The sequence below is a fragment of the Eptatretus burgeri genome, chromosome 6 (assembly GCF_056783735.1).
Source record: "Eptatretus burgeri isolate ZD-2024b chromosome 6, Ebu_testis_v1, whole genome shotgun sequence".
In the NCBI taxonomy this organism is placed as follows: domain Eukaryota; kingdom Metazoa; phylum Chordata; class Myxini; order Myxiniformes; family Myxinidae; genus Eptatretus; species Eptatretus burgeri.
Window position 1 is genome coordinate 25538770 of NC_140966.1, and position 13307 is coordinate 25552076.

The 13307-nt window shown below is 43.3% G+C and overlaps 1 protein-coding gene across 11 annotated transcripts in view; it reads left to right on the plus strand.

Moving 5' to 3' along the window:
* Window positions 1–13307, plus strand: part of LOC147024417 (interferon regulatory factor 5-like) — an 83220-nt gene that overhangs the window by 10698 nt on the left and 59215 nt on the right. For 5 of the 11 annotated variants that reach the window (XM_085884335.1, XM_085884334.1, XM_085884340.1 and 2 more), the window contains 2 exons: window positions 2029–2183; window positions 11993–12143. In XM_085884335.1, coding sequence (XP_085740461.1) covers window positions 2040–2183; window positions 11993–12143 — 295 coding nt within the window. In that variant the 5' untranslated portion in view covers window positions 2029–2039. Of the gene's footprint in view, window positions 1–2028; window positions 2184–11992; window positions 12144–13307 lie in introns of those variants that run through there. The other 6 variants (XM_085884338.1, XM_085884337.1, XM_085884344.1 and 3 more) reach the window with 2 other exon arrangements.

A 13307-nucleotide genomic window follows, 5' to 3' on the forward strand; every position in this document is an offset into this window, starting at 1 on the left:
ACAAAAACCTGGAAATCAATTTGGTTCTTATAAGTCGATAGTGCTACTGTTTAATGAGTTATAGCACTTAGTTTGGTCATGATCATAACTTGGAAGTCAATCGGACGTGAAATGGCGTTTTTATCGCAATTTGAAAGTTTTGACCCGACATTCGACTCCCGATCGCTAAGAAGGGTGTTGGTGTGACACCCCGATGAGACATGTGGTTGGATGCAGAATTGGAAGATGCACATTTTGGATTTGGTTTGAAGTCGATACGACCATTTTTAGCGGATGTTATTGCGAAAATAAGAATTTCGTTTTTTCGGTGACCTTGACCTTTGACCTAGATTCACCAAAAACGACAAGTGTCTAAGTTGGCCATGGCCGACGTCTGTACCGAGTTTGGTCATGATCGCTGAAACGGTGTGGCTGCTACCGGGAAAACAAACAAACAAACACACAAACAAACACAGACACAAACAGAATGACACACAACCGACCAACAGAATTGCCGAAATCCGAAGGATTCCGGCAATTAACAAACAGACAGACAGAGGGGTGAAAACATAACCTTCTTCACCTTTGGTAGTGGAGGTAATAATCAGAATCGCTACAATTTAACACAGGTGGAGGCTAATTAACTTGGTGTGTCATTTTCATGGTGATTGGTTATACCTGAGCTCATTTGCAATTGAGATTATAAGGGAGGTGGACACTTATCCAACCAAGATATTCTGGTTTTGTATTTTTATCAATTTTCTGAAATTTGTAGAATTTGCTTTTCACTTTACTTGGAAGTTGTTGGTTACGATGTGTAAATAACGGTGGAAAAAGTCTGATTTAATGCAATTTAATTCCAGGCTATAAGGAAACAAAAGGTGAAAATTTTGAAAGGTGATGTAAACTTTCTATAAGCACTGAAAATGTGTGGATTTTTCTTGTTCGATCCCACCCCCTACCCACCCACCAACATCTCACCCACCCCCACCACCTCTCCTACACCCACTCCTCTCCTATTTACACAATGTGGAACACTAGCAGGGACCTGTGAAAATTCCTCGTAATGTAAAATATGGCTTCACATCCCCAAGTCTCCCCACTCCTCCCTCCCTACCCCCTCCCAACCCCATGTCATCATCCTCTCCCTCCAAACCCCAAGTCATCATCCTCCCCTCCCAACCCCAAGTCATCATCCTCCCTTCCCAACCCCAAGTCATCATCCTCCCCTTCCCAACCCCAAGTCATCATCCTCCCTTTCCCAACCCCAAGTCATCATCCTCCCCTCCCAACCCCAAGTCATCATCCTCCCCCTTCCAAACCCCAAGTCATCATCCTCCCCTCCAAACCCCAAGTCATGATCCTCCCCTCCAAACCCCAAGTCATGATCCTCCCCTCCCAACCCCAAGTCATGATCATCCCCCTCCCAACCCCAAGTCGTCATCATCCCCCTCCCAACCCAAGTCATCATCATCCCCCTCCCAGCCCCAAGTCATCAGCCTCCCCTCCCAACCCCATGTCATCAGCCTCCCCTCCCAACCCCAAGTCATCAGCCTCCCCCTCCCAACCCCATGTCATCGTCCTCTCCCTCCAAACCCCATGTTATCGTCCTCTCCCTCCAAACCCCATGTTATCGTCCTCCCCCTCCCAACCCCAAGTCATCGTCCTCCCCCTCCCTACCCCAAGTCATCGTCCTCCCCCTCCCAACCCCAAGTCATCATCCTCCCCCTCCCAACCCGAAGACATCAATCCTCTCCCCACTCCAAGCCTTCCTACCTCCTCCCCACCCATCAGAGTCGCTTGTCCAACTGATAATCGTGCAAGATATGCAGAAAATATATGTATCCGAGCAAGTCATTGCCTGTCCAACCCACAATTCCACGAGTGGGAAGGATTGTTACAGAAACACACACACACACACACCACGAATAAGTGTATTATTATTTAGATGTAAATGGCTTTATGTATGTGTTATTCAATTACTTGAGAATAGTCACCATAAGACGTTTTAAAAAAATTAAAAATAAATATTCATTTTACTCTCCCCAGGTTCTAGAAACATGACTCACGGAAGGTTGTGGGACTGGCTTTCCAATGTGGCAAATGAAGGGCGTTATGGAGTGACCTGGATAGACTCCGAGCGGAGTGTTATACTGATACCCTGGCCAAGGCGTTTGGATTCGTCTGGTGAAAACGTGTTCACGGTAAAATACATAGCAAATGACTTAAAACATTTTAAGACTTCTGCAAGTGAATGATTCTCACATGAAGAATGTATTTTCACAACACCGTGGTGTTGCTGCTGTGTTTGGCCAGCGCTACAGTCTATCAAAAGGTTTTATGACATCATATCCAATTGTGTTTTGAATAATTCTGTTTTTGTTTCAGTACACACAGTCAAGGCTCAGGAAGAGCGAGAACACAGAACGAATCTGGACACAGCAAAACCAAAGGAACAGCAGGAGAAAGAGGGGGGGGGATACCAACAGCAGGGCGGAAGTGGAGGAAAATAGATGGACAAACGAGGGATGCGGTTAATGATGAGGGGTAGGGGAAACCACAAGGGGTGGACAATATGGATACAAAAACAACATTTTGGGAGTGGTAGGGGTTGGTTTAATGGATGTAGAAAAGAATGGTTTTGGATGGGCAATGATGAGAACCAAAGTCTGGTTTTTGGTGGTGAACCCTCTGGCGGTGAAGAACAGCTGCCTTGAAGACCTGGAGGGAAGAATGAGATTGAAAAGTGTGTGGAAGGTGGTTACACAGGTGGGGGAAAAAGAGGAATGAATGAGTGCAGTGAGAAGTGGTTCTGGATTGAGGCGGTTTCACGAGGAGGGAGTTTATGGTGGACCGCATATGTCCTGCAGAAACCTGAGGAGGCGGAAGAAGACAGAGACCACTGACCTGTCTGCGATGGTGACGTGATAGGCCCATAGACTCTGCTTTATTGCAAGAGATTCTAATGATATTGAAGTTCTTTGTTTCCATGGAATTGAGCTGAGCAAGGTATGAGGTAGGGGTGCCATCCCAGAAGGGAGGGCAGTATTCCATCAAATTGTGAATGAAACCCTTGTAGGTGGATAAGAGCTCAGGTGTGCCAAGGAAGGACTTTGTATGATGGAGGATGCCCAGTCAACGTCTGGCGTTGGAGGCTTGTGGCTTTGAAATGTAGCTTGCCCAAGAGATATTATGGCTGAGAGTGAGACCCAAGAGTTTGATTATTGAACTTCTTTGAAAGGGTTGTTGAGGTATTGATGTAAGGGTTTCTGTTATGGTCCTGAGAGATAGAGAATGATATATATATATATATATATATATATATATATATATATATATATATATATATATATATATATATATATATATATATATATATATATATATATATTACTCATGATTGAAAGACATATTCAAAGTGTTTCACCAGTTTGTGATTTTTGTCAAGGTCTGAAGAGAGGGAAGAGGCTTCCTGTCTATCAGAAGGATGAGGATGTCTTCAGAGGGTGGAGTCATCATCAGAGTTGGAGGATTTTCCAGAGTCAGGGAGATCATTGATGACGATTAGGAATAGGATGCGGACTAGAGGACTGCCTTGGAGCATATCCAGCCTTGAGAGGAGATGAATGGATTCCATTGAGAGCCACACGTTGGCTACCAGAGTCGAGGAAGTCAACAATCCAAGAGTGGAGTTGCCTTGGATTCCATAGGCAGACAGTTTGAAGAGCAAGGCAGGATGCCAATGTATCAAAAGCTCGAGATATGTCAAGAGAGACGGCCCTGATGTCACGTCTGATATTGAGGGCCTCCACCATTGTTGGGAGAGTAGAAGCATGTCCAAGGCAGAGTGACCAGGTCTGATTCGAAATTGATGATCTGAGATGAGGCTGTTGGAGAAAAGAATGATTTTAGGTCAACTTTGATGATGGATTCCATGACCTTGCTGATGATTTGAAGTAAGCTAATTGGTCTGTAGTTAAGGGGATCCGTTTTTGTACGTTTTTACTTCCGCCACTGAAAGTGGATCGAGGTTATGTTTTCATGCCTGTCTGTCCCTCTGTTTGGTTTTCTGAGCAGGATATCTGAAAAAGTGTTCCAAGTGATTCTTTACCATTGAGGGATGGGGCCAAAAATGCATGATATACAGTGGCCTGGAAAAGTATGCACCCCTACCAATAATGCCTCATTTAGATGAATTATGAATTATGTAGAAACGATTTTTCCAAATGAACTTTTTCATTCAAAACAGGAGAGATTACACTAAACACTGATATCGTTGAATGAGGTTTCATGTCAGGAATAAAGGCAAAAAACATTTACAAACTATAACGGGCACTCGGTAGAGTGCATACCTTCGCCACCGCTACTTTTTTCTGGGCACATTTGAAAAACGTCATTTAAAAACGTCCATGACGTCACAACCATCAGTCCGATGGACGTCAAATTTGGTGTTAGACGTCATTGAGGGCAGTCCAACAAAATGGAATGATAAACACTGAAAAAAATCGAAAGTTTAAAAATGACGTCATCTTTTGACGTCATTTTGACGCACTTCCAATGACGTCACTACCAATTGCGGACTACCATCCTGATTTCACGGAATTTCACGGAAATTATTATTTCACGGAACATTTTAACTTTGGTTTCATGTCAATAGCTCTATTAGATCTGAAGTTATGCCTACAAGTATATTTTGACCTTGAGTGTGACCTTGACCTTGACCATAGAGTTAATTTGCAAAACCTGTTCATAAATGAGCAGATATTTTGGTACTGATCATAATGCCTGGATTTGGGACAATTTCCTTTACAAATTACATAGATATTTGAATATAAAATATCAGGACATTTTAGCCACAATTGAAAAACGTTATGTTCAAACGTCAATGACGTCATAACGGTCAGTCCAAACGACGTCAAATTTGGTGTGTGACGTCCTTAAGGTAAGTCCTACAAAAAGGTATGATCAAAACTGATGAGGTCGAAAATTGAAAATTTACGTCATCTTGTGACGTCATTTTGATACACTTCTGATGACGTCATGTCAAATCTGACACCACGTACCCGAAAGGTATTTCGTAATGGAACAATATGGCGTTGGTTGCATGTCGATAGCTGTCTTATGAAGGAAGTTATGCTCAAAAGTTTGTTTTTGACCTTTTCATGACCTTGACCTTTGACCCGATCGCTCCCAAAATCTAATCAAGTCGTCCTTGGATAATCACGCATCATCCCACCAATTTTCATGCATTTCGGTTTAATACTTTCTGAGTTATGTGAATAACAAACAAACACACATATTCACAAATAAATAAATAAATACACAGCGACCAAAACATAACCTTTCGCAGAATGCGAAGGTAATTAAAATTCACTGGTTGTAAAAGTATTCAGCCCCTTCGGTCAGTTCTTGGTAGAAGCACCTTTTGCAGCAATGATTCAAATAAGTCTTTGTGGGAAGATCTCTACCACCTTTATACAGTGAGATGGTGAAATCTTTGCCCATTCTTCACGTGAAAATTGCTCTAATTCTGCCAAGATGGGGATTCTCGATGGACTGCAATCTTCAAGTCTCACCATAAATGTTCATTTGGGTTCAAATCAGGACTTTGGTCCACTCAAGAACATTTATTTTCTTCTTATTCAGCCACTCCATTGTGGCTTTAGCTTTGTGCTTCGGATCATTGTCCAGATTCAAGGCTGACTCGAGCAGGGTTTCATCAAGGATTCTCCTGTACTTTGCACCTTCCATTGGTCCTTCTATCCTGACAAGCTTGCCAGTCCCTGCTGATGAAAAGCAACCCCATAACGTGATGCTGCCACCACCATGCTTGACATTCGAGATCATGTTGACTGGGTGATTTGCAGTGTTAGGCTTGTGCCAGATGTTTAACGCTTTGAATTTAGACCAAAAAATTCAATTTTTATATTGTCTGATCATAAAACTTTACTCCACATGCCTTCAGTATCGTTAATATGGTTTTTTTTGCAAATTCCATGTGAACTTTTCAATGTGTCTTTTTCAGTAATGGCTTCTTTATTGCCACATGTCCATAGAAGCCAGCTTTGTGAAGGGAACAGGATATTGTTGGTTGATTGAACAGTGATCCCCATCTCAGACTTAGAGCCTTGCAGATCTTTCAAAGTCCTTGTTTGATTTACAGAGACATCTCAAACCAGTTTCCTGCTTGACCAGCTGCTGAATTTAGATGGGCGACATGATCTGGATGGTATGATGCGTCTTCCAGTTCTTCATGATGGATTTCACCATACTCAAAGGGATAATAAGTGACTTTGAAATCTTCTTATAACTCTCTCCTGAACGGTGCTTCTCCACCACTTTGTCTCACTTCTTTGGAAAGCTCCTTGGTCTTCATGATTGCCTTGTTTGTTAACCAAGTGAGTTGCACCTTAAAACTCCTTAGGTAAGTGGGGAGCTTAATTTTTGAGTTAAACCACTGATTAGATACAGGTGAAACCTATTGCACTAACTTTGTAACCCTTCAAACAAATAATTTGTTCCTGAAGTGATTTAGGGTTAATGAGGCAAAGGGGTTTGAATACTTATGCACCTGAGAATTGTCTAATTTTCTCTGTTAATCTAACCTTTCCCCATTTTATCTGCATTATTTGGCTTTATCACTTTTGAGTAGTTTGTGAAGACTCCATATATTAAATTTGATTTGAAAGCATCAGGTGGAATAAAAAATGAAAACTTTGGTGGGATCAAAAGATTGTGGATGAGTTTTGACAAAACTATGTGGATGAGTTGGTTCGGTGACAAAAACAGGCTGATTCTTCCAATTTCGTTCAGGTCCAGATCCAGATCAGGCCTATCAGTGGGATACAAAACATAAACTGTTCAGCATGGTGGAGGAATGCGCTCTACCAAGTGCCGTTCTAGATTGTGTAATGCTGTGATGTCTGATTTCCATGCAGTCTGAAGATGACCTGTGGTAAAAGGACACGGAGAGGAAGTGCAAGAGCAGGAGGTTTTTAGGGCACGTGGGCTGATGTCATCCGGTTCGGTTGCAGAATCAGAGTCGAAGGTTGCCAGATACTTTTACACCTTCTCAGGTGCAAAAGACACTGAGTCCATGAGCAGTTGGGTATGGCTGGGAAGGGTGGATACAAAGAGTGGGGGGTTAGGGACACTATTTTGAAGCAATTACTTGGAATATGTGCTTCAATCCTGACAAATCTCACACCCTCGCCATGTCTCTCTGAAAGGACTGTCTGGAAACCCCCTCACCCCCGATATACTTTCTCAACAATCCCCTTGAAGTCTCAAGATTTTGGGTCTCGCTATCTGCCACAATCTTTCCTGGGAAAGCCATATCTCCAAGCTGGCCTGCAAAGCCAGTCGCCGACTCGGCATCCTACGTCTTGCCAAGTCCTTCCTTGGCACACCTTAGCTTCTAACCCTTCATAAAGCTTTCATCTGCAGTCTGCTGGAGTACTGCTGTCCCCTCTGGAGTGGTGCTCCTGCCTCACACCTAGTTTGACTTCACACTGTGGAAACCAAGGCTTTTAGGATCATTGGTATCTCCCACGATGAAGCTGAGACTTTGGGACTCTCACTGTCTCACCAGAGGCAGGTCGGTGGTCTTTCTTTCTTCGATCATGTCCTCTCTGGCCTTGCCCCCCCCACTTTGACTGTGATCTGCCCCCCCCAATATTTCCTCAGGGTGCTCAAGGTCCACCAAAAACCCCCTTCTGGTGAAACTGCCAAAATCAAGAATCACTGCTCACCTTCACCCTTTCATTCCTCTTTTTTTTTTCCTGCCTCTGGAGCAAACTCCCACATTCTCTTCAATCCCACTCCTCCCTCCAGGTCTTCAAAACAGCTGTTTACCACCATCCCTTATCTTCCCCCATCCACAGTCTTGATCTTTACTACCCCTGTTAATCCACCCCAAACCTACCTCCTTAAAATTCCGTTTTCCTTCCTGAAAGTCCCTGTCGTACCATCCTTGTTTACCCCGTGTACCCCGCCCCATTCCTCTCCCTTCCACAGATATCCTGTTGTCTTTGTTCCCCACTATTTTGTGCTTCCCTCTCATGCCCCTCTTGTCTCATGCCTTGTTGGATGCTTATGTGTATTGGCTTTTACATGAGCCTCGACTTGGTTAAAAAACAGCAAACACAGAATTTATACATTCAGCCTTCTCCAGAGTCTGCTGTGGTGCCATTTGAAGTGAGGTAAGGGGTGGAGAGGTAGCCTACATCAGAGACAGACTTGACAAAGCACCACCAGGTTTTGGAAGAGGGAGACAAGTTTGAAAGCTCATTCTTGAGATTGAGCAGATGTTGTGGCCTACCTCTCCTGAGAGTGGACACACTTGTTGCAGGCTTTGTGGAATTATCTGAGGTTGCTTTCGGTTGGATTTGCCTTCCAGAAGGAGAATACAAGTTGTTTTAAGGCAACGGCCTCACCACACAATTCAGAGTACCAAGGTCAGGAAGAAGGATGGGTAAGATAACTGATGACGGGATGGGATGAATCTGTGCATAAGAGAGCAGATTTCTGTGGAAGAATTCCCAGGCTGAATTAATATCAGGGGCAGTAGATGTAGAAGAGCAGTCCTGAAGTGTGATGGCTGCTTGTGGTCCCTGCCAGTTTGTCTGAGTGAACTGCAGTCCATGCAGAGTGAGAAATTGAGTTCTTGATGTATATTGAGCCAGGGATATACACTAAGGAGTTGGGAATGTCCTGTGGGAGGAAGGATTTTGTTAAACAGATGTCTAGTTTATCGGCAGTGGCCTGAATCGAGAGATTTGTCAGGTCTCTGATATTGCAGAGAATATCAGAGATCAACATATTGATTGTCATTCAAAATCAGAAACATGCAACTTCGACGTCGACCATTTTTCTTTGCAGCGTTAACATGGTAATTATTATTAATGGCAAAGAATGCCAAGAGTAATTTCTCAGTCAAAATAAGCAAAAGTGGAGTGAAATTATAATTGAAATTACAATTCGTATATGCACAACGAGTCTTATTCTCACACCGTGTTCCATTATCATTTCAAGCTTTCACGGTGTGTATCGGCTTGGTTGAAGTCATTCACCAACTGGCTGTACAGGCTCAACATTTAACTTGAGCTGTTGTTTTTATTTCATTTTATACAAGGGTTTAGGCTCATGGAGTAGCTGAACAACAAATGCCAGCATGTTCACAAACTACCAATGGGTAGGTGGGGGGGTGGGGTGATGGTAGGGGTGTACATGCACAAGAAGTAAGAGAGGATTAACACAAGGATCCAGAATAGGTAAGAATCGGCATGTCTAGAATATATCATGGATGTGCATAGGTGAGCAGATGAGGGAATGATGGGCAGTGCATTTGAAAGACTGACGTGAGAATGATGAGGTAAAGGACAGAAGGGACACAATTCTACAATCAGGAGAATAAGGGGATGAATTGATGCAGGTGAGCAACCACCTGCAACCCTGCTCTTTTGGGGGGGGGGGGTGAGCAGGTGAAGGTTACTTGAGGAACACATGTGATCTGAGGTCGCTCGGGGTGAGCCCAAAGGGCTAAGGGCCTTTTCTCAGCCCAAAGGACCACAATCGCACTTTGGGCTCAGTTACTGCCTGCACATATGTATCTAGTATAAGCCTGTCAATTTTTATCGAATTCTGTTTACGAATAATGGAAAAATAGACGTTCAAATGAACTGTACACAAGAAAAGACAGAACGTGAGTGGCAATTAGACTCCGTGGGGTCTTCAACCCCATGGGGTATAAACAACTTGTAATTAAAACTAATTTTATCTTATCTACATGAAATATGGTCAGACTATATTGCTCTGTGATATTTATACCTTGGCTTGTAAGCATGTTCACATTGGTGAAGCTTTGTCTGTAATGTCCTCATTTAATAGATTTTGCTGTAAACACAAATTTGATCGAAGGGCTCTCTTGGCCGAGAGTCGCAGTTTGTGTATCACATGACATCAGTACTGATATCACGCTGTTTATAAACCATTGCCATCACCTAATTTATCCTGGTGTTGGCTTGGTGGTTAAGTTGGCTGGCTTAAGATCTTAGGGTCTTGAGTTTGAGCCTCTGTCCTCCCGTTAAATAACATCAGGTGGGTTTATTCAGCCTGTCATCCTTCCGAGCTCAGCAAAGTGAGTACCAGTTTGCTGGGATGATTGAGCCATTTGAGTATCCTGTGTCGGAGTGGCGACCCATCCAAGATTGTGTCCAATAGCCCAGGAGACTGCTTAGGCAGCCCCGTCACTGCATAGAGAATGGTCGAAATGGATGGATGGATGGATGGGTTGATTCAGCCCGTCATTCTTCAGAGGTCAGCAAAAATGAGCACCAGCTTACTGGAAACGGGGCACTGCATCGGTGGTACAGCCATGCACAGCCAGAGCTCCCAACAATGATGTAACCAGCAGCTACTGGCTACATATGAAATGATAATCACATGTGTTCAACATCCATCTTGGTAGGTAATCAACAACAGTCATGACAGAAAGACATCCTCATAGCCATTAGTTGCATGCCCTTAGGAATGCCCTAACCTTACAACACATCAACCTGCATAGACCACACCCACAATAAGTGTGCTGGAAAGTGATATTGGGTGCTTGAGAGAATGGTTAGAGAAAACCTGGACACCATAACCAGCCCGAGTCGTGCCTACCTGGTAATGGATATGAGGTATTAACATGTTGAAGAAATGAGTGCTTGGGAAATGGCACCAAAACACCAGTAACTGCATTGGGCCCAGTTATAGCGAGTAGGGGCTAGCAGGTTGTTCTAGAGGTATGCACACTCACCTCTAAGCTGTCCAACCTGGGTTCAAATCTCGGCCCAGCTGTAAACTTTCATCCCGGTGGTTCACAGGCTGGATGATTCCTGCATGTGAAAGACGTGGCAAGCTATCGCTGGAACCATGGCCAAATTCCTAATTCCTACCATAACTATTGCTGGGAAGGCAATGGCAAACCACCCAGTAAAACCATGCCAAGAAACTGCTTTGGCAGCACCGACACTCTGCCACAGATTATGGTACATCAGAATCGGAATGGTGAATGGAGCCTTATGTCTTTGCATGCAATTGATGTTAGTTGAGTTCTGGCTGCACTTACTTTTTGCTGATGCACCACTAATCATTATTTGATGCACCACTAATCATTATTACCCTCGCCAAAGGATTCAGAGAGGGAATTGCATTTGGGTCTGTCTGTCTGTCTGTCTGTCTGTCTGTCTGTCTTTGTCCGTACAGAACTTTTGTGTTTTTCTCCACAACTGCTTGTCGGATTGAGACAATTTTCACCATTGATGTGACTACTCATGTGGAATGTTTTAATGATAATTTTGACGTCATAGCTCACATGGTGTGGCAGCCATATTGGAAAAACACAAAAACATTGGACCTCTGTATCTCTGAAACCGCACTAAGGAAAAAAATTGAAACTTGACATGCAGCAAATACTCTTCATGGGGAATGAGTGTGATTTTTTTTTTTAAACGATGTCATAGGTGCCCTTGCTATGACGTCATAATATCATATGTAGAATTCCACATCCAATCGGTATGAAACTTTTTGAGGGTCATCTCGGGATAAAATTGTCCACAGAAAAAAAACCCTTAACTTCATCGGTCACGTGATTCGGCAGCCATATTGTTAAAAATAAAATTAAAAAAACCTTGAAAAATCCTCTTCTCTGAAGTGGCTGAACAGATCTAGGTGAATCTTTCCACGTCTGACTGTCTGACTGCCTGTCTGTGAGGAACAAAACGTTCATACATATGATGTCATTGGTCACATGGTTTGGCAGCCATATTGGATTTACCCTTAAACCTATAAAAAAATACACCACTCAAAAGAAGTCGTGGCGAAGGTTTGCAATCTGATTGCTCTTTTTCTTGTTTCTACTTGTGACGGCTTTACTGATATTAACAGCTCATTCAATGCAGCTTTCTACCAGATTTATCTCATTGAGTTGTTTGTTTAGCTGAAAGAATGATCTTGGGTAAATTCTGTTTAGGCCTATGCCAAGTTGTCTGGTGGTGATACAGAACCTCGGCAGCTGCTACGTTGTGCTCTTGATAAGATGCTTGGGAGACGAAAAGATTTTGAAGCTCTTCTTAATGCGCATGTCCGATGCTACCAACTCAACTGTAATACAACACAAACTGGTATGTAGTACAAATATTGATTTGGATGCTTTTACATAATTCATGAAAACTGTTGTTTCAACGTGATATGATGTTGGTTCACAGTGTATTTATCACCTTTTTGTTTTTGTTTGTACAATTGTTGTTCTGGATCCAATCTAATAAAGGGATGCTTATTAGGTATGGACATGATTATGGACCATCTTTTTTTATTTTTTTTTTACATACACAAATATGGTGGATATAATACTCCCTGCCCCTCCCTAATGTACCCTCTTACGAAGCTCACATTGGGACCTTGTATCGACATTGCCTTTCCACAATGCTATTGCCTGCCGTTGGCTTCGCGGTTAGGGTGGTGGCTTGGGATCCTAGGGTCCTGAGTTCGAGCCTGGTTTTCCGATGAATTAACACCATGAGGTTGACTCAGTCTGTCATCCTTCCGAGGTCAGCGAAATGAGCACCAGTGTGTACTGGTAAATAGGGGCACTGCATCAGCGGCATAGCTGCCCCGCTAACCAATGATGCAACCAGCAGCCAAAAAGGCTGTACACAATGGCAACAACAATACTAGAGCATCCTTTGCAAAGTTTAGGCCAAAGCAAAGGTGCTTTTTTTTTTCTTTTTTTTTTTTTCCTTTTACCGATTAAAAAACAACGTATTCTAGGTATGTTGGAATTCTATTAAAAATAACAATAATTATAATGGCATAATAATGCAGGCAGGGTGGAGAAGAGTTTCAGGAATGATTTGTGATAGAAGGGTATCTGCAAGAGTGAAAGGGAAAGTATACGAGACGGTAGTGAGACCAGCTATGTTGTATGGTTTGGAGGCGGTGGCGCTGACAAAAAGACAGGAAGCGGAGCTGGAGGTGACAGAGTTAAAGATGCTGCAATTCTCATTGGGAGTGATGAGGATGGACAGGATAAGGAATGAGTATATTAGAGGGACAGCGCAGGTAGTACGGTTTGGAGACAAAGTGAGAGAGGCGAGATTGAGATTCTTTGGACATGTGCACAGGAGGGATGCGGGGTATATCGGGAGAAGGATGCTGAAGATGGAGCCGCCAGGTCGGAGGAGAAGAGGAAGGCCAAAGAGGAGGTTTATAGGTGTCGTGAGGGCGGCCATGCGGGTGGTTGGTGTGATAGACATTGAGAAATGGAAACGGATGATCCGCTGTGGTGA